The 21,110-nt window shown below is 37.6% G+C and overlaps 1 protein-coding gene across 3 annotated transcripts in view; it reads left to right on the top strand.

Annotated features, from left to right (window-relative positions):
• The window catches only part of ITSN1 (intersectin 1), a 230,084-nt gene that overhangs the window by 44,366 nt on the left and 164,608 nt on the right, over nucleotides 1-21,110 (top strand). For all 3 annotated transcript variants that reach the window (XM_060010352.1, XM_060010350.1, XM_060010351.1), the window contains exons 2-4: nucleotides 16,744-16,803; nucleotides 18,991-19,083; nucleotides 20,072-20,135. In XM_060010352.1, the coding sequence (XP_059866335.1) occupies nucleotides 16,776-16,803; nucleotides 18,991-19,083; nucleotides 20,072-20,135 (185 nt within the window). In that variant the 5' untranslated portion in view covers nucleotides 16,744-16,775. The remainder of the gene's footprint in view (nucleotides 1-16,743; nucleotides 16,804-18,990; nucleotides 19,084-20,071; nucleotides 20,136-21,110) is intronic.

Genomic DNA, 21,110 nt, shown 5'->3' with positions numbered 1-21,110 from the left:
TCTCTTCCTCCTTCAAAGCCTGTCTGGTGACCCTTCCACTACACTCAGTTCATCATTTTCTCTTCTCTGCTGCCTTTGTACCCTGACCTGCTGTCCATTGTTGTATGAGCACATGTAGAGTGATTCTCTGTTCCTGTTCTAAATTTAAGCTCTCTGAGGCAGGCCCTGTATCGTTCTCTCTTTGGGTCTTTATGTTTATCACAATAACTGCTGTGTAATAAATAGCCATTAATTGATTTAAGCTGAACAGTTTAGCCTTTAAACATTTAGTTACTCTTATATTTACTGGATGATGATCGTGACTGAACAAAAGTGTATAAGTTAATGTTCCAAGTGTTTTATTTATATTAAAACTCATTTTATCCTCCTTGTTAAAGAAAAACTTATTCTGACACTTGTTAAAACTATAAGGAAGACTTTATTGAAGACTATTGCAATAGAGGAGAGAGAACAGGCTCAACTCTGAGTATAACAAAGATGAGTGGGGATCTGTAGCCAAGGAGCAGGGTGAAGGGGGTCAGTGGGTTGAAGTTTACTAAGAGGAGACTTCAGGGTAGGGGGATTCTTGCTAAATTGACCTAGTACAGGGACTGGTACATCAAAGGCTGGAGATGAGGAACTCGATCAGATATCAGGTGTGATCAGATATCAGGGGTAGGGAGGTTCTGTTCAACTGACTAGCAGGATTCTTGCTAAAACTGGTCTAGGCAGACTGAAGACAGCACAGGGCCAAGGCTGAGGCCTAGTCCAGAAGAGGGCTCAGAGCAGCCTGACTAAAGTTTGGTCAGGGGAAAGTCTTTGTCATTATGAGCTTTTAAATTAGGTACTATTATTATCTGCATTTTATAGATAAAGAATCTAAAGCTTAGAAATAGTCTAAATAGCTTACACAAGGTCCACAGCCAGTAAGTACCAGAGCTGGATGCTTGCTGGTTGCTTTCCATCTGAAGGCTTCAAACTGTTGATCATTTTCTGGACTGTGTCCTGCCTGTGATGGCTCAGTTAATTTTTGCTAACCTACTGTGAGAGTCAGTAGAAGTTTGCCTCTCTTTTAGAATGACTCGTGGCCTTGCTGCTGTCAATGCTGTTGTAAGGCCCATGATTTCCACTGGAGCAGCATACTCAGGTTGCAATAAAGAGGGATTTAAATGTTAGCGTTATTAGAATTCTAGATAGATGGTGTGACTATTTATACACATTTCTATTTTCTTATATATATATATATATTCAGCAGAATAACATTTTTCAGCCAGATTTCTGGATCTCACCTATTGAGATATAACCACAGAAGGGAGAAAAATCAATCTATTTCTCTGCCGAGCTCTTCACGTATGAGTGAGTTACCTTGTAAACTTTATGAATGGGCTGTTTTCTAAATGGTAGTAATTGAAAAAGACCATTTTTTGTGTGATTTCTCTATTTTCTATGAGAAATAAAAATTAAAAATCAAGTAGCTTATATAGCTGCTGCTTCTGTGGTCTGTGTTCAAAGGAAGCCCGCTTTAGCATGAAGACAAGGTTCCTTAGATTGCAAGACATTTTGGAGGTTTCTCTCCACTACTGGGTTCCCATCCTATGTATAACATTTCTTATATTCTCTTGTCCCTTTTCCGTTCCTGCCATTCAGAATTATTGACTAGTCCTTGGATGCCTATTAAACTTTTATATCGTGCTTTGCCCATGCCCTTCGTCCTGTTCTTTAGACTAGAATGCTGTTTCCTATGTATCTATATACTGCTAGTAATTTCAGTCACACTCATTGCTAGTTGTTCTGAAGAGTGACTTATTCTCTTGGGTAAGTTGGTAGCTTTTTTCTCTGGGCTTTCACAGTCCCGTGGGTTGTTTCACTTGATGCAAGGTATGGGAAGTAGTGACTGTGAATCATTGCACAAGCTTTAGATGAAGATTATTTCAGTTCTTAATTGTGAAAAATAAAGTCACAGTAAACATCTTTGGCTATAGGTCTTTGCATTTTGGATTATTTTCTTAAGGCAGATTCCCAGGAGTTGAATTATTGGTTACATGGTTAAAGAACATTTTTCACTCTTGAAGCTTTGCCACATTGCTTTCCAAAGGAGATGTAACAGTTCGCCCTCCCACCAGCAGTGGGAGGGGGGCTCTAGTGGCTATACGGTTATTAATATTGGAAATCTGCAATAATAACCTTATTTATTTCGAGGTTTTACTTCATTCCTTTGTGGTGAGCTTTCAAGCTGGATTGACCTTAATTAAATCGGCTCAAATTCCCAAGTAAAATGTCCCTCTGACAAAAACTTTCTAATGTCCATTTTAAAGGCTGAGGTGTAAAGGAAATAAGAAAAGCTTTGTCAGAGAGGGAATAAAAGGGTTAGTTTATAATGTCCACGTAGATGAATGTTAATCAGTGAGCTGCGTATTGAATGAATTAACTTTTCTTCTCTTCAGTAACAATAGTTATCTTTTCAAAATCTTTTGATCGTTATTCGGAATTGTAAAGCTTAGTAGCTCTACTGGATTTCACAACATTGAAGTCAAATGCAGTCAACTTGACATGTGCAAACATGCCTAAATTCTAATTCTAGATAAACTGAATTGGAATTCACATTTTGAGAATAAAATTGGCTTCTACAAAGTTTTTCATATTATGAGAAGTTGAACCTTTTTAAAGAAAATACGAAATTGAGAAAAACTGGGATTTTCTTCTTTTTCAATTTTGTTCCAGACCACGGTGTATTTGTGATTTTGTGTGTGTGTGTGTGTGTTTACCTTCTGAAAGCATCCTTTTTTTAAAAAAATTATTTTACTTCATTTATTTTGGGCTGCATTGGGTCTTCGTTGTTGTGCACGGGCTTTCTCTAGTTGTGGCGAGCGGGAGCTATTCTTCTTTGCGGTGCGCGGGCTTTTCTTTGCAATGGCTTCTCTTGTTGTGGAGCACGGGCTCTAGGCACGCGGGCTTCAGTAGTTGTGCAGGTGGGCTCAGTAGTTGTGGCTCGCGGGCTCTAGAGCGCAGGCTCAGTAGTTGTGGCACACGGGCTTAGCTGCTCTGCGGCATGTGGGATCTTCCCGGACCAGGGCTTGAACCCGTGTCCCCTGCATTGGCAGGTGGATTCTTAACCACTGCGCCACCAGGGAAGTCCTTTTTTTTTTAACATCTTTATTGGAGTATAATTGCTTTACAATGTTGTGTTAGTTTCTGCTGTATAACAAAGTGAATCAGCTATATGTATACATATATCCCCATATCCCCTCCCTCTTGCATCTCCCTCCCACTATTTGTGATTTTTAACAGAAACTTCCAAGCTTCCTTTCTGTACTTTAATGGTACAGATGGATCTACTTGAAGAAATTGAGTGAACTCCTCAGTAAATAATAATGACCAGGATTCTTTTCAGGTTTTCTCTTTTTTCTCAGGCTTGAATATATTTCAGTGTAATTCAGTCAAGTGAAGTGAAATTAAAGATTGGAATCATGTATCTGTTGCCTTCTGAAAACTCTGGTTTTCTGTTGGCTTCTGTCTGTTGAGTGTTTTAGTGATGCTAATGTTATTGAACAGTTTTTTAGTCCTAAAACTTCCTTGTGTCGATAAATCTTGTGTTGCATAGAAGTCCTCTAGGTCACCTAGCAGGGTGCAGTTGGTTTTTGTTAATGACTGCATTGTCCTTTACTCGCATTCATGATACTCAGTGACTTTTCATTGATGTTGCAGTAAGGCTTTTCCCTTGGACTTCGCCCATTCTTTACACGTTGGTAAATAATCTTCAGCTGTAGCAGGAGGCAACCAGCATCTGTGCATGGATCAGGTTATCAACAGGTAGCTCTGTAGATTTCCTTTATCTTCTGATTGGGGAAACACTTACCAGTCCTTAGCAAAGACTCTACTAAGAGATTAAAACAAATCTCCCTTGAAGTTTCCACTTGCTGGCATCAGGAGTTGGTCTAATTGTCGTTGTTGTCCATTGTGGCACACTGCATCTGTGAAGATGTCAAAGGTGTGAAATATTCGCTGGCTTCTCAGTTGTGTACTCGTTATCAAGGCTTACATGTAGCCAAATTTAATTTTGATGAATATATTCAAATGCAGAGCATTTAATCAACACTAGCACATGGTTTTTTTTGTACAGCATGCGTATGTTTCCTTCTTCTTTTACTATGATCTATAAACTCATACTTAATTTATCCGGTTGCAGCTGTTGCACTATTTTTGTTGAACGAGGCTTAAAAATCTGGCAGGAGGCCTTCCTGCTTTCTTGCTCTTTTCAGTGTTGCAGTGCTGTTTTGCACAATCGGTGCTTTCTGGGTAGTTCCTTGACTTCTTTTCCAATGCTGAGGCTTTCTCTAAAACTTTTCTCTGCCTATGGTTACCACTGTTCCTGCAGCTGAACTGGTAAGACCAGGCTTGGTTGCTGCCTGTATTTGGAGGTTTACAAGTTAATTATCTAGCGATAAAGGTGAGAGTAGTCAACCGGTACACTGTGTTGATTTAAGACTAAGTGTGATATTATTTCTTGTGCTACGACATGGAAGGTTATTTTAATATTTTCTTTTAAGTGTGCATGTGCCTTGTAATGTGTTGAGAATTCAGTTTCTAGTTGAAAGAAAACCTTTCGATCATCTCTTTTTAGTGACCACCATATTTATCCACATGACACAGAGGACAACATTTTGTTCTCCCGTTACCTAGTTTGTTACTTTTTTTTTTTAATGTGGTAAGTATTTACAATTACCTGTGAAATTTCAATTTTTGGTCACTTACTAATTTTTATTTGGGAAGCAACTGGAAAGTGAGTTGATAGGAGGTTAAATGTATATAATCTCATTAATTTGGCGGATAATCTTGAAATTCCCAAAGTTTTATATTTAAAATAAAATTTAATCTGAAATGCCCTTCTCCCACTCATTGATTCTTTATTGTTTGCTCTTTGGTTTGGGGTAATCTGCTCTTTTCCAGAAATTACTTTTTCAGCTTTCAATACCTTTCAGTGATAATGTTTTATTCTTAATGACCTTCTTGAAAATGAGACCTTCTGGAAGAAATAAAGTCCCTCATTTATTTTATTGAAGGCTTATGAATGGTTATCCTGTCTGCAGCTGTAGTGCTCTAGAATCTGATTTCTTAAAAAAAAAGTTAGACAAGCTATAAGTTAATGACTTACTTTTCAGATGTGACTTTGGTCTAGAGGTGCAAATAAGCTTCAAAGAGGCGCTGGTTAATTTCCTTTTCTCTCTTAGAACAAGAATGCCTTTCTCTGTCTCTTTGTTCACTGTCCCTCATTTTTCAACTTTGTAGCTAGTTTTGGTTTTATTGCTCCCTGATGAATTCTCTCCTATTGCAAATATTAAAGGAAGGGTGATTTAGAAGAACTGAGGTTAAAATCTGCTCATTGAGCTCTATAGGCGACATTCCTTGGCGTTTCTCTTTGTGGAAAGTAAGCAGGAGTAAATGGACAAGTCGGCTAAAATACCAGTGAGTGTTACCAAGGGATGTGCTGACAGCTGGGCCTGACAGTGATTGCTGACCACTGGTCATTCCTGATGCATCCCCTTCTCACCTCTGTCCCCTGCCACCAACCCTTCCCCCAACAACAAAAATCTGGGAGGCACGCCTGTTCTCTTTTGAGAGGACAACTTGAATATTCACTACAGCTTCTCAGACAACGTTGACAATGTCTCTTTGAACTTAGTTCTCTTTTTCATTGGGTTCTTCACCCTTCATGCAGTTTTAAAATCTTACTCATGAACAAGCTGCACGTCCTTGCAGGTCATCTTGTTCAGCTTCAAACAGTAGCACATTTATAAGCTACATTGGAGGTCCATGACTTCAGACATGACAATTCGGCATTGATCAGGTTGGCTGTATGTTTGGGATTTGTCAGTTTCTTTGTCCATTTATTGTGTGGCTTTCAGTACCTTTTCTCTGTGTTTCAAAAGAGCTTTGTTTACATCCTGCCTTTATGTGTAATCTTACAGGGCAACTTTCTGCCTTTTGTTCACCTCCTGCTCATTTTTCACAGGAGTGGAATTCGGTGTAAGACTTGCTTATAAAGCAGGGGTATAGGCTCTTCTAGTTGTTTTCCATTCATTGCAGACTTTTTTTTTTAATAAAAGAGATTTCCTTTTTTTTTTTTAAGGTTTTCTAATTTAAAATTTTTAGAAATGTAAAGGCCTCCAAAAGTAAGAGGTGTGGGAACAATAGTTTGTTTTTATTTTTTGTGATTCCTTTTAATTTTTATTCTAGAACAGGGATGGATATGGGCAGAACAGTGCCTTAAACCAGACCCTCACAACTCTCAAATATGAGACAGTATCATGATATGAGTATATTATATACTTTTATGTGTTCCTGAGAATATTTTTATATTTTTCAAGATATTTATACATATATTTTCATTTTTCTCCCACATTTTGACACTTTCCTTTCTTTCTCTATGTTTCATTGATGCCAAATTGCTAGAAATTTACAATTTCTATTCTGTACCTTCCCATCATGTAGGTCCTTTCACCTAAAACTAAACCTTTTGATCAACTTTACAACAAAAATTAAAAAAAAATTTTTTTAATAAGAAGTGAATTTAAAGTTTATTGCCTTAGTACCATGAAAATCTATTTCAAATAAATTAGCCTGAATATTGGGAAAGGACACTGTGAACTGGGTGTAGACAATAGACCTGTTAAAATGCAAGCCAAAAACTAAGTCTATTTTAAATATGAGGAAGAATAGGTCTTTTGTTTCCTTACCTCTCTGGCCTCTGATACCTTCTAGCCAGCTTGCCTTTCTGTGGTGATGAAAGTAGTTTCCTGCAATCTAGAACTGTTGGAATACTGTACATTTAAGGAGAATAGGTGGGAGAATGTAAGCCTAATTTGTTTATAATGTTCCATTGTACATAAAATGCCTTCTCTACCAAGAGTATATCTTTAAATATTGAGACCAGGTGTTCTCTGGTTATGAATCCAGCAGCATAAGTCAGTGTGGCGTGTTCACAGCACAGCCCAGGTCTCTGCCTCTCCTATAGCCTTTGCTTGCTAATTGTTGGGACTTGTTTTCCTTACGTATATAAGATGATTCCAAGATTCTGTGAGGGAATGGGCATTAATTAAGTAAAAAACAGATACTGTATATTCATAATCTCCTTTTGGTCTTTCAGTCATTAATCCTTAACTGGCCCTGCTTTGGTTGTTAGAATTCTGCTAATTATTAGAATTGCGTAATTGTGAGGATTTCTTTTTCTGTGAATGAATATATGTTTGAATTATCTCATTTCATCTCGATACTTCTTTTTATATTTACCCTTTCCCCCCTTTAATTTTAAAACATGTTAGAAAATTTTCAAACTTTCAGGAAATTCAGAAGAATAATGTGACATACTTGTTTTTAAAGACATCTTAAATAGTTTAATTATTTAATATAAGGTTAAAAATTTTAAATTATGCCAATAATTGTTTAGAAATTTTATTCCTCATGATTAGTTTTTGCCTTTTTTAGTATTTTAGTGTCTAAAATTTTAGTGTCTATTGTGTGCTAGAAACCAGTTATACACGTTTCGTATTTTGTTTTTTGAAATCATTTAATATTTTCTGAATAATCTCCCTTTATTTATGATAGCAAAACATTGGAAATCAAATAACAAACCTGTTTTAACAGTTTTTTATCATGCAAAGTGACATTTTAATAAATACTGTTTTAAGGATGATCTACCTGTTTTATACATACACATTTATAGAGGTGTCTTCTACTTGAAATACATCAACATTTGGGATTTTAATGTACATAGTGAAACTAGGGGTCATACTTATTTTTTCAGCTTTCTATAATCAGCTCTCATTTCTGAAGCTGAAATGAAGAAAGATTGAAGACTTTTCTCAACCATGTTTTAGCTTTTGGCTTAAAAATCCTAACATTTAGCCAAGCCTTTCAAACCACTATTTACCTGTTCCTTGATTACTCAATATGTCTCAGTGTTTTTCTATCTTTTATATGTAAATATAGGAGTGTTTGCCTCACTCTGAAAATTAATATCTAAGCCAGCAATGTGTTTATGAAAGGTTTTACTAACTTTGGGAAAGTATGTATTATAATGTAAAGTGTCCAAAAGAAGGCACAGTTGTATATTGAGGAAATACAAACACTAAGCTGTTAATAAAATGGGGTGGGCATGCTTGTGTTCGTGGTGGCTACCTTCTCTGCCTGTATGAACAGATCTTCCCCCCCGGAAGCACTGCATCAGCTGCTGAGCTTTCTGCACTTGTTCTGGGGCAGTGGTCCTGCCTCCCTGCTTCCCAGGCAGTAGGGCCAAGCACCGTAGGGAGAAGAAAACCCTTCTCTGTTTTCTTCCAGGTAGATTCCTACGTTTCTGTATGTTTTCATTGTAGGTAACACACCGTACCCTGCTGAAATCCCATCATATGGGTTGAACTTCTGCCTTCACTCACTCCTTTTTTGTTTTTTTAAACTGCTCTGTTAGGTTTTTTTTTTTAATATAAGACTTTTAACTTCCATTTGATAAATGCTTACATTTTACTTTTCATATAAGAAGTAAAAGCTCTTTGGACTTACCTGGCAAAATTCTATTAAACTTATTTCCTGCATTCAGTTTCCTCTGTGGTCTGCTATGACACTTTAACAGGACTTCCCTGGTGGCGTGGTGGTTAAGAATCCGCCTGCCAATGCAGGGGACACGAGTTCGAACCCTGGTCCGGGAAGATCCCATATGCCGCGGAGCAACTAAGCCCATGCGCCACAACTACTGAGCCCACGTGCCACAACTACTGAAGCCCACGCATCACAGCTACTGAAGCCCACGCGTCTAGAGCCCATGCTCTGCAACAAGAGAAGCCACCGCAATGAGAAGCCTGTGCACTGCAACAAAGAGTAGACCCGTTCGCTGCATCTAGAGAAAGCCCGCGGAGCAGCAATGAAGACCCAACACAGCCATAAATAAATAAATAAGTTTATGAAAAATAAGCAAACAAACCCACTTGCTTTCCCTTCCCTCGTTTTTTTGATTTCCAGCGCTTTTATTGCTTGGGACAGTATCCTCTCACTCCCTACCCCCAGCTCTACCCTGGAAGGTTTACCAGGCTAACTACTTCAGGAATATTCCATTAAGTTCTTAATCCTAAAAGTATGAGGTTATACACAAGCACAGAAACAAGACTGACTCTCTGTTCCGTCATTTAGAAAATTTTCAAACCTTCAGGAAATTTGAATGACTATATAAACTGTGCCTTTGTTTCCACATCCCTAAGATGGGATAGTAATATTATTTAACCCATAGTGTTGTCAATTGGATTAAATTGGCTAATACAGGTCAGGCGTGTTAGTAGCATTTAATAATACAATTTTAGTGAATTATTATGTCACCTACATTTTCTCTCTCCCTCTACCCACACACATACACACAGATTTTTGATGTGATTTTTCCATCCCCTGTTTAATTATAAACTCCTTTTTACCCCCAGCTCTCTTGAGGTATAATTGACAAATTAAAAGCTTATATATTTAGGATGTACAGCATTCAGTATGTGTATACATTGTGAAAGGACTACCACAGTCAAGCTAATTAACACATCCACACCTTATCTACCATTTTTTTGTGTGTGTGGTGAGCACACTTAAGATCTATTCTCTTAGCACATTTCACGTATACAAGAGTATTATTAGCTGTGGTCACCATGCTACACGTTAGATCCCCAGAACTTACTCATCTTATAACTGAAAGTTTGTATCCTTTGACCAGGTCTCCTCATTCATTAGTGAGATCACATAGTATTTGTCTTTCTGTGTCTGGCTTATTTCACTTAGCAAAATGTCTTCCAGGTTTAACCATGTCACAAATGGCAGGATCTTCTTTTATTAAGGCTGAATAATATTGCATTGTATATGTATCCCACATTTTCTTTATCTGTTTATACATCCGCAGACACATGTTGTTTCCATGTCTTGACTATTGTTAATGATGCTGCAGCAAACATGGAAGTTCATATATCTCTTCGAGATAATGATTTCATTTCCTTTGGATATATATCAAGAGGTGGCATTGCTGGATCATATGGTAGTTCTATTTTAATTTTTTGAGGAACCTCCCTACTGTTTTCCACAATGGCTGCACCAATTTACATTTCACAACAGCAGTGCACAAGGGTTTCCTTTTCTCCACATCCTCGCCAGCATTTGTTATCTCTTTTTGATAATAGCTATTCTAACAGGAGTGAAGTGATACTTCATTGTGATTTTGATTTGCATTTCCTTGATCAGTAGTGATGTTGAGCACCTTTTCAGTGTACCTGTTGACCATTTGTATGTCTTATTTGGAAAAGTGTCTGTTCAGGTCCTTTGCCCATTTAAAAATTGTTGTTGTTGTTGTTATTGTCTGTTCAGGTCCTTTGCCCATTTAAAAATTGTTGTTGTTGTTGTTGTTATTACATTATTTTTCTATTGAGTCAAATGAGGTCATTGTAAACTCCTTAATTATATTAAGTATTCTTGCTCAAAAGCCGTATTGTCTGTCCATCATTTGTTCTATCCCTTCCATTTTTTTTTAACTTGAGCTTAAAGTTGAGTCTTTTTTTATGTGTGTTTTAAAGATAAAATACTTGTTGAAAGTTATTGGAAACTCTCTTAAGAGGATAGTCCAATGTAGATATTCTAGTTTGTATTCAACTACTAGGATTGCCAAACTCTTGAATTTTAGTTTTAGAATTTTCTTTGTGGCTTGTGACCTAATGGGAAGTATCAATACACTACACTGTATGTATTTAAAGTGCACAGTTTGGGCTTCCGTGGTGGCACAGTGGTTAAGAATCCACCTGCCAATGCAGGGGACACGGGTTCGAGCCTTGGCCCGGGAAGATCCCACATGATGCGGAGCAACTAAGCCCGTGCACCACAACTACCTAGCCTGCGCTCTAGAGCCTGCAAGCCACAACTACTGAAGCCCGCGCACCTAGAAGCCCTGCTCTGCAATAAGAGAAGCCACCCAATGAGAAACCCATGCACTGCAATGAAGAGTAAAGCCCGCATGCAGTAACAAAGACCCTATGCAGCCCCCCACAAAAAATTAATTAATTTTTAAAAAAGTGCACAGTTTGATCAGTTTTGACACATGGATATACCTGTGAAACCATGACCATTATGACGATAGCAAACATTTCCATTCCTCCCCAAAGTTTTCCTGTGCCTCTCTGTAATTTTACATTCTGTCCCTTCCTCTACTGTCATCTCCTGGCAATCACTGATTGGTTTTCTATCACTATAGAGTAGTTAATATTTTCTGCAATTTTTACAAAAATGGAGTTATACTGTGTGTGTGTATACCTGCTTCTTTCATTAAGCATAGTAATTTTGACATTCATGCATGTTATTGCTTATAGCAACAGTTGGTTCCTTTTTATTGCTAAATAGTATTTCATTGTATGGGTATATCATTGTTTATTTATCCATTCATCAGTTATTTGGGTTGCTAGTTTTTGGCTCTTAAAAATAAAGTTGAGGGGCTTCCCTGGTGGCACAGTGGTTGAGAGTCCTCCTGCTGATGCAGGGGACACGGGTTCATGCCCCAATCCGGGAAGATCCCACATGCCGCGGAGCAGCTGGGCCCGTGAGCCATGGCCACTGAGCCTGCGTGTCCAGAGCCTGAGCTCCACAACAGGACAGGCCACAACAGTGAGAGGCCCACGTACTGCAAAAAAATAAATAAATAAAAATAAAGTTGATATGATATGTGTAGAAATCTTCCTGTGGATAGAAATCTTCATTTCTCGTAGCTAAATATAGAGAAGTAGAGTGGCTGGGTTGAATCGTAGCTGTATAATTTTTTTTTTTTTTTTTTTTTTTTTTTTGCTGTACGCAGGCCTCTCACTGTTGTGGCCTCTCCCGTTGCGGAGCACAGGCTCTGGACGCGCAGGCTCAGCGGCCATGGCTCACGGGCCCAGCCGCTCCGCGGCATGTGGGATCTTCCTGGACCGGGGCACGAACCCGTGTCCCCTGCATCGGCAGGCGGACCCTCAACCACTGCGCCACCAGGGAAGCCCTGTATAATTTTTTAAGAAAACTGTTTCCCAATGTGATTATACCATTTTACATTCCTACCAGCAGAGTCTAGCTGTTCCACATTTTTGTCTGTACTTGGTATGCTCAGTCTTTTTCATGTTTGCCATTCTAGTGGAAACATAGTGGCACATGACTTTGGTTTAGTTTCCCTAATGGCTAATGATGTTGATCACCTTTTCATGTGTTTCTTGTCCGTTTCTGAGAGTTATTTTGTGAAGTGTCTGTTCACATCTCTTATCAATTTCCTCACTAAGTTGTTTGTCTTACTATTTACTTTTAGGTTGCAAGAGTTCTTTATATATTCTGAGTACAGTTCCTTTGTCTGATGTATGTGTTGCAAATGTTTTCTCCCAGTCTATGGCTTGCCTTTTTGTTTTCTTAAGGAGATAACATTTCACTTTGATGAAGCCCAATTTACTGTTCTCTCTCTTTTTTAAAAAATAAATCATGCTTTTTTGTGTCCTAAGAAATTGTTGCCTAGCCCGAGGGTCACGAAGATATTCTTGTTAGAATTTTTTTGTGTAAAACTATATGGTTTTAAATTTAGGCCAAATTTAAATTTTGATCCATTTTGAATTAATTTTTGTGTACTTTGTGAAGTAGGATCGGTGTTCCCCCCTCCCGCCTCCACCACCTCCCCATATCTAGTTGATCTACTTCAGTTTGTTGAAAAGACTTTTTTCCTCCAGTGATTTGCCATTGCCAAAAATGAATTCACCAAACATGTGTAAATCTATTTCTCAATGCTTTGTTCTATTGATCTGGTATGTCTGCCTTTACATCAGTCCCAAAAGGCCTTGGTTATTACATTGCTTTTTTAGTAAATCTTGAAATCAGGTAGAATAAATTCTCCAATTTTGTTCTTTTTAGATATTGCTGTGGTTATTCTAGGTCCTTTGCATTTGCAAGCAAATGTCAATATCAGCCTGCCAATTTCTACTCAAAAGCCTGCTGCAGTTCTAATTGGGATTGCATTGAATATATAGATCCATTTGGCGGGAATTGCCATTTTAGCAATATTGAATCTTTCTATTAACATAGTATATCTCTCCATATATTTAGGTCTTCTTTAATTATTTTTTAAGCAATATTTCATAGTTTTCAGCATAGAGACCTTGGCCTTGGATGTCTTTTGTTAAATTTATACCTAGGACTTTTACATTTTTTTGACACTGCTATAAGACGGATTGTTTGTCTTCATTTCAATTGCCAATTATTGTTCATATATAAGAATTCAGTTGATATCAACGTTTCATCCTGTGATATTGCCAAATTCACTTATTGTACTATTTTGTAGATTTCTTGGGGTTTTCTATGTAAACAATTATATCATCTGTAAATAGAGTTTTATAGATTTTTTAAAAATCTTTGTCTTTTTTTTTTTTTTTTTTTTGGTCTGTTTGTTTTTCTTACCTTATTTCAGGGCTAGAACCTTCAAAACAATGTTGAATAGAAGTGGTAAAAGTAGGTATCCTTGCCTTCTTCCTGATCTCTGGGGGGAGAAATTTAGTCTTTAACCTTTAACTATGATGCTAGCTATAGCTTTTTCATAGATGCCCTGTATCTGTTTGAGGAAGTTTCCTACTAATCTTAGATTCCTGAGAGTTTTTATCATCCCTAGGTGTTGAGGTTTTGTCAAGGCTTTTTTTCCCACATTTATGGAAAAACGATTATATGAGCTTTTTGGTTTATTCTGTTAATATGGTTGATTACATTAATTTATTTTCAAATGTTAAATTAACCTTGACTTCTGCATAAACCCTTGGTTATGTTTTTGCCAATGTATATCCTTTGTTATATATTTTTGAGTTTCAGCTTTGAATTCTTCTTTGGTGAAGAATTTTTGCATGTTCTTTACAGTCTTGTTCTGTAATTTTGGGGGGATACAGCTCAAAAGACGTATGACTTGTCAATTTCAAGGACATTATGAAGATTAAGTGAGGTGGAAAACTAAAATTTTTTGGAAAATTATCAAGCTTACCTACATAATATATTGACTGAGAAATAGTGGAAGAACAGAATAGCAGCTGTAGTTTTTAAAGGGAATTGGCAGTGAGAAGTGGCCTGCTTCATCACTGGACTCACAGACTTTCAGTTAATTGTGGTGGCTTGACCACATGTGTTTTCTCTTCTCCTTCCCTGATGTCTGCCATAATCACATAGGCAGCTAAAAGATGTAAACTCCTAAGGAAAAAGATAACAGTAGAGAAGATAGTGACAGAAGATTTTTTTTTTAATATAAATGTATGTATGTATTTATTTATTGGCTGTGTTGGGTCTTTGTTGCTGCGTGCGGGCTTTCTCTAGTAGCGAGCAGTGGCTACTCTTCATTGTGGTACACGGGCTTCTCATTGCAGTGGCTTCTCTTATTTCGGAGCGCAGGCTCTAAGCGCGTGGGATTCAGTAGTTGTGGCACACGGGCTCAGTAGTTGTGGCTCGCAAGCTCTAGAGCTCAGGCTCAGTAGTTGTGGCGCAGGGGCTTAGTTGCTCCGTGGCATGTGGGATCTTCCCAGACCAGGGCTTGAACCCGTGTCCACTGCATTGGCTGGCAGATTCTTAACCACTGCACCATCAAGGAAGTCCCCAGTGACAAAAGATTTTGACAATTTTTTGTAAAGAGAAACATAACTTTGGAAAGGAGTGTTAATTTGAGTTCAGAGGTAGATAAACAGTGCCTACAAATAAAGATGAGGTCAAGCAGCTTGTCCCAGGCCCAGAGTACTTGGAGGCTCCTGGCATTCCTAGGTCAGTTTTGCAGCTGAAAATCGAAATTCTTCAACAGTCTGTGTTTCAGACATTTTGAACCATTCTCTCCTGCACCCCAGCAGACAGGTGATTACGTCAGCCCCCTTCCTCTGGGGAGATGTGAAGAGCACTAGGCCAGAGATGCTCCAGACTAGAAGGGTGAAACATGGGGTTGAAAATAAAGGGATTGTATACAAGTCCACCCACTGAAGTTAGGCCCCTCACTTCTTTCTCCCTTCTCCACTCCTCCCCAGAAGCCAGCTGGAATACCACATCTAGCTGAATATAGCTTCAATAGAAAAAATCTGACATTTGGAGATCTCCCAGTGAACAGGTGACTAGATATATCTGATCATCATAGGGAGAAGCCCATCAATTAATAAACCTGCCACCCATGCCCAGCTTCTGAGCATTGTTTTAGTGCCTCCATCTTAAATATGAAGGTACATCCAAGGATCACCAGATATATGAGCAAAGCCTCAAAAGTGAAAGAGAATGACCCTAAACGAACTATCAGTGAGCAAACAAAAAAGGAATCAAATGATGCAAGAAACAGAAGAAAACTAAAGAGTAAAATGAAAACAAAAAATCAGAAGAATAAAAGAAGTTGTGTCCATTTAAAAAAGAGATGGAGGAGAACACTAGGAATAAATAGTTGAGAACAAGATAGAGCTTTTGGAATTTTAAAATTCCATGGACAGGGCTTCCCTGGTGGCGCAGTGGTTGAGAGTCCGCCTGCCGATGCAGGGGACACGGGTTCGTGCCCCGGTCCGGGAAGATCCCACATGCCGCGGAGCAGCTGGGCCCGTGAGCCATGGCCGCTGAGCCTGCGCGTCCGGAGCCTGTGCTTTGCAATGGGAGAGGCCACGACAGTGAGAGGCACGCGTACCGCAAAACAAAAACAAACAAACAAACAAACAAAAATTCCATGGACAGATGAAATTGAGTATTAGGGCAAAGGGACTCTCACTTTTTAATTCTAAATTTATCTAATTTTTTTCTGTTACTATTTAGTATTCATTTTTAACTGTGTGCATTTACCATGTTGTTTAGTTAAGCATAAGGAAAATATTAAGTTTGGATTTTTTCAGTTGGGGAAGAGGACTGGCTTGGTTTCACGTTGACTGTTCATGAGCAAATAATGCCTGATGGGGATATTTGAGCCTGGGTTTGTGTTTGGTATTCTGGGCAGACATTAGTGTAATATGCATTTTAAAACAGCAATCGCAGACAATGTTTTTCATAAAAGCAGCACAGGCTGTGGAGTTTGCTTCCCCTGCTCAAATCCAGCTTGGTCACCAAATGTGTGATGTTGTTCTAATCACTTCGCCTCTCTGATTCTCATTTTCTTCGTGTATAGTATGGAATGGTAATATAGTACCTATGTCATAGGGCTGTGATACTATGGAAAGAGTTAAGGGACTTCCCTGGAGGTCCAGTGGTTAAGACTCAGCACTTCCACTGCAAGGGCACAGGTTTGATCCCTGGTCAGGAAACTATTGCGCATGATGCACAGTGCAGCCAAAAAAACCCCCCAAAACGGAGAGATAAGACAGTGTGCAGCATGTACTAAGTGCTCATTAAAAAGAGCAGTTGTTGTAACCATGAAGCAGATGGAGTAGTATATGTAGATGGTTAGGAAAAAGATATATTTAAAAAATAACAAATACAACAATACAAATAATGAGATAATAGGCTGTCCCGAGCTAATAGTATCACTCCCCAGACTGAAAGCTTCTTGTTGCTGGAGAGTCTTTCGTTCACATTCCTCAATGCCCATCATTGTACCTGGGACTGAGAAACTGCACAGAGAAGGAATAAATGAATGAACCCTTAGTTGTAACATTCATTTGCAGTGCTATCCCCTAACTCTAGTATCAGTCTTCAGGTCATTAAGACAGCATGTTAGTGTGTTTATAAGTACCTAGGAGTGAAGTTTTCGTAAACTTAAATGTTGCATTTCAATTACAGGCGTCCATTAGCAAGGTGAAAGTAACAGAAACATGGCTCAGTTTCCAACACCTTTTGGTGGTAAGTTTTCAAAGATTTTCCTTTTTTAATGTACTTTGGAATCGCATTTTTAAAAACTTAGTATTATGGCAAATTTCAAATATTCACGTAAGTAGAGGGAATAATATAATCAACCCATCATATAGTTTCAGTGATTATCAATCAACTAATGGCCAATATAGTTTCACCTGGCTTCTTTTGAGCACCTCTCATACATCAGATCATTTCATTCACAAACATTTTAGTGGGTGTTTCTAAAAGATAACACTTTTAAAGATATAACTACAATACTGTTACCACTCCTGTAAAGTTTCTAGTAATTCCTTAATGTCTTCAACTATCAAGTCAGTGTTAAAATTTTCCCTGATAGTCTTTAGATATTTTTCGTTGTTGTTGTTATGGTTGGTTGGTTCAAATCAGGATCCGAACAAGACACACACATTACAATTAGTTCATGTGTTTCCTAAGTTGCTTTGTTAGTGAACCCTTCTCCATCCCTGTTTTTTTGGTTTTTTGTTTTGCAGTTTATTTGTTGAGGTGACTGGGTCATTTATTCTGTACTTTTTCTTTAGACTGGATTTAAAGCATGACATTTTTGTTTTACTTTAGTTAATCTGCTTGAAACATCAATCTGCATAAGATGTGTTTTTCAGGTAATTTCCCCTAAGATTATTAGGAAAGTGTTAAATGTTGGTTTTGCTTACTGGCCAAGTTTTGTTTTGTTTTAAAGAGAGCATGCCATATGACTGAATTTCTCTTGGCAGCTGTCAAACCTAGCCACCGTGAAGAGAGTAAGGCAGCATAAAGCCCCATCCCTGGGATTACATCTGTAAAAGTCTCTGTGAGCTTCTAGTACAGAAGTCTGCAACCTTTTCAGAACCATTAGTCTTACTGTTTTATTTTCTGTTTTGTTTTTGTCCCCCTTCTTAGTTACTGAGCAAGTTTTTTGTTTGTTTTGTTTTGCTTGTTTGGTGGGGTTTGTTTCTGTTTGACAAATTTTGACAGGGCAATAGAACTTGCAGGACTGTAAGGCCTGTGAGGGTAGGGATCTGATCTATTTCGGTCACCATCTTATCCCTAATGTCTAACACAGTGTGTGGCACATAGGAGGTGTTCAACAAGTCTGTTTTCAGTGACTGAATGAATTGCTGCTCTGCCTGTCGCTGTCATATCAGACCCTGCAGAGAAGGGAGATTTCAGTGTTTAGGCATTTTGCTTGTATGCTAGGCACCTTCACATACTGTCTGTTCCCACCTTTTGGGAAAATGTCTGAACTTTTGAAAACCTTCTACCTGTGTAATCTAGAGTTATTTGGTGAATTTGTTTGAGAAAACCTAACACTAAAGTGAGGAAAATCCCAGAAACAAGGGGATATCTGGTCAGTCCAAGAACTGAAACTGAAGGACTTAAACCCTGTTCCCTCTGGTTTGCCATTGTTTTTTTCAGGATACCCATTTTTAAAAACAGCTTCAGTGAGTTATAATCTACATGCCATAAAATTCACTACAATCTAGTATTTGAATATTTTTATCACTCCAAAAAGATTTTCATGGAATCACATAGGATACTAATTTAGTGAAGCTCAATTTTTCCATAACTTTCACTTGTGGCATTTAAGATATCTGAAAATACTGTTTTAAATTAGACTATTGATTTGTAAATCAGTCTGTTTATGTAAATAAATGATGATTATTAACATGTCTTCATACAGTCCTGCTAACTACAGGGTTATAGGACAAGTTTTTAAAAAAAGAGTTTGTGCTAATATCTTTTATTTTTTTTGGCCTGCTTTACTCTTAATTTTCTTTTTTTTCCCCTTTCTTTAAAAAATTTTTATTGGCATATAGTTGATTTACAATGTTGTGTTAGTTTCTGTTGTACAGCAAAGTGAATCAGTTATACATATACATATGTCCACTCTTTTTTAGATTCTTCTCCATATAGGTCATTACAGAGTATTGAGAAGAGTTCCCTGTGCTATACAGTAGGTCCTTATTAGTTGTCTGTTTTATATATAGTGGTGTGTATATGTCTACTCTTAGCTTTCTAACTTTATATTCAAAACGTCCAAGGACAAACAGATGTTAACTTATCAAATCATTTATAACATACCGACAGTATCTTAAGGTACTATGGAAACTGTGCGTGTGAGCACTTTGTTTTTATTTTCTCATTGAATAATTTCTTTGTCTTTTCTTTGGATTGTAGGTAGCCTGGATATTTGGGCCATAACTGTAGAAGAAAGAGCAAAGCATGATCAACAGTTCCATAGTTTAAAGCCAATATCTGGATTTATTACTGGTAATTGGAGTCAGTATTTTTACATTTTTACTTATCATAGTGCATATATCTGTGGAAAATCTATTATGCAGAGCGAAGGTGGGCACATGTGATCTAGGGTACACTTTGCCTATTTTGCCTTAACCTGGAGTCTGTATTTTTACAGTTGCTTCTCTTCCAATGCACTCAAGTCTTTTTTACAGTTTTTAATGAATGCCAAGTCACTGTTTTAGGCATATCACTATTGGGAATTGTTTAAGATTAATGGACCACATTCTTTAAGTAATTGTAGCATTGGACTGTGGTCCTTGAGCAAAAACACTTCCTTAATTCTGATCTTGAACTGGCTTGAGTAAATTAACAGATTATGAACATTAAAAAAATTTTTTCTTATTGCTATGTCCTTAAGGTCCTTTTGTACTTTGCGTTTTCTAATCTCTTTCCTGTTTGATTACTCTTCAGGAATTAGCTTTAGAAAAAATGGGATCTAGATTTCCTGAGAACTTGCTTTTGTGTGTATTTGTTTCACTTCTCTTTAACTTACTAATTCTTAGTCCTCGATGTGATTCTTTTAATCATTGTTACTAACTCTCCATAAATATGTTAGAAGTACCAAAAATCTGAAGTGTAGGTAAATGAGAATGGCAAAGAACTCTTTTGTAAAGTAGAAGTATGGGTCATCAGTTTCTTGAGGATTTCTGTAGGTTCACTTTGTTGTAATGTGTAGCTGTTACCATCTTAATTACTAGCAGATTAATTAAAGTGGACAATCTACCCCTACACAATGGTAGGCCCTTTTTGAGATGATTTTTTTTTGTAAGTGTTACATTCTAAAGTCAGTGCTGATGGATTCATTTTATTGTTATTTATAAACTTATCATTTGGCTTTTAAAATGTATTCAGTTCAGTATTTACAGGATTATTAACCTCTTTCTTTTTGTAATTTTGCCATAAGTGGTTTTCTGTCAGCTGCTGTTTTCTTCTAAAACTTTTTCCATTTCATTTACAGGTGATCAAGCTAGAAACTTTTTTTTTCAATCTGGGTTACCTCAACCTGTTTTAGCACAGATATGGTAAGTTGGAACTTCATACAAGCAGAAGGTTATAAACTAGTCCAGTAATATCTAATCTTAATTTCTTAAGTTACAGAGGAGAACATGTATTTCTAGTCTGAAATACCCCACTACTTCTTACCAGAGAAGTACTTCTGAAAAGTGTCTTTCTGGTATGGAACTTTAAAAAAAAAAAAAAAAAAGTGGTGACATTTGCAAGATAACTGTTACAAAGTTGAATTTCCAGTTGAGAAATCTACATTTTGATATTTTCTCACCACTTTGGTTTTTTTGTTTGTTTGTTTTCTGGGGGTTTTTTGGCCACACCATGCTGGAGTGTGGGATCTTAGTTCCCTACCAGGGATTGAACCCAGGCCCCCTGCATTGAGAGCACAGAGTCTTAACAACTGGACTGCCAGGGAAGTCCCTTTCTCACCACTTTGTTTTACCTTCATCCACATCACCCATATTCATCTAAATGGTCCACATTTCCTGCTTTATAATGTGATAGTTCTGTATCTTTCATTGAATAAAAGGTAAAGAAGATATTTGAGGTTAATAATGGAATAACCAGTGAAAGAGTGAAATAACCAGTATTCATTACAGTGTTGTGCAAGGTGAGCACATAAAAAATATTGTTGAATCTCTTGATTAACTAGCACAAATAAGTGTTCAGTCTTTTGAAACCACAGGAAAGAAAGAGAATGAATGAAAAAGACTGGCAAATACAGTTTTGGGTTCTAGGTTTATGACTTTGGGAAGCCAGGCTGAATTCTTTGGCCAAGAAGCCACGTTTTCCTGCAGTGTATGGTTCTTACAGTTAGTACATCATTTCCCTGGGCTCGTTAGTGTTGTGGTGGGCAGCTTGTTATGGTGAAAAGAACACATGATTTGTAGTTGAATCCCATCTGTACTACTTTCTATCTTTCTGATTTGGAACATGTACTTACCCCCCCCCCAGCCTCAGTTTTCACATCTAGAAAATGGGAAGACACT

This window comes from Delphinus delphis, chromosome 4, assembly GCF_949987515.2.
Source record: "Delphinus delphis chromosome 4, mDelDel1.2, whole genome shotgun sequence".
In the NCBI taxonomy this organism is placed as follows: domain Eukaryota; kingdom Metazoa; phylum Chordata; class Mammalia; order Artiodactyla; family Delphinidae; genus Delphinus; species Delphinus delphis.
Note: the sequence above shows the minus strand (reverse complement) of the source record. Positions and strands in the feature narration are given on the sequence as shown.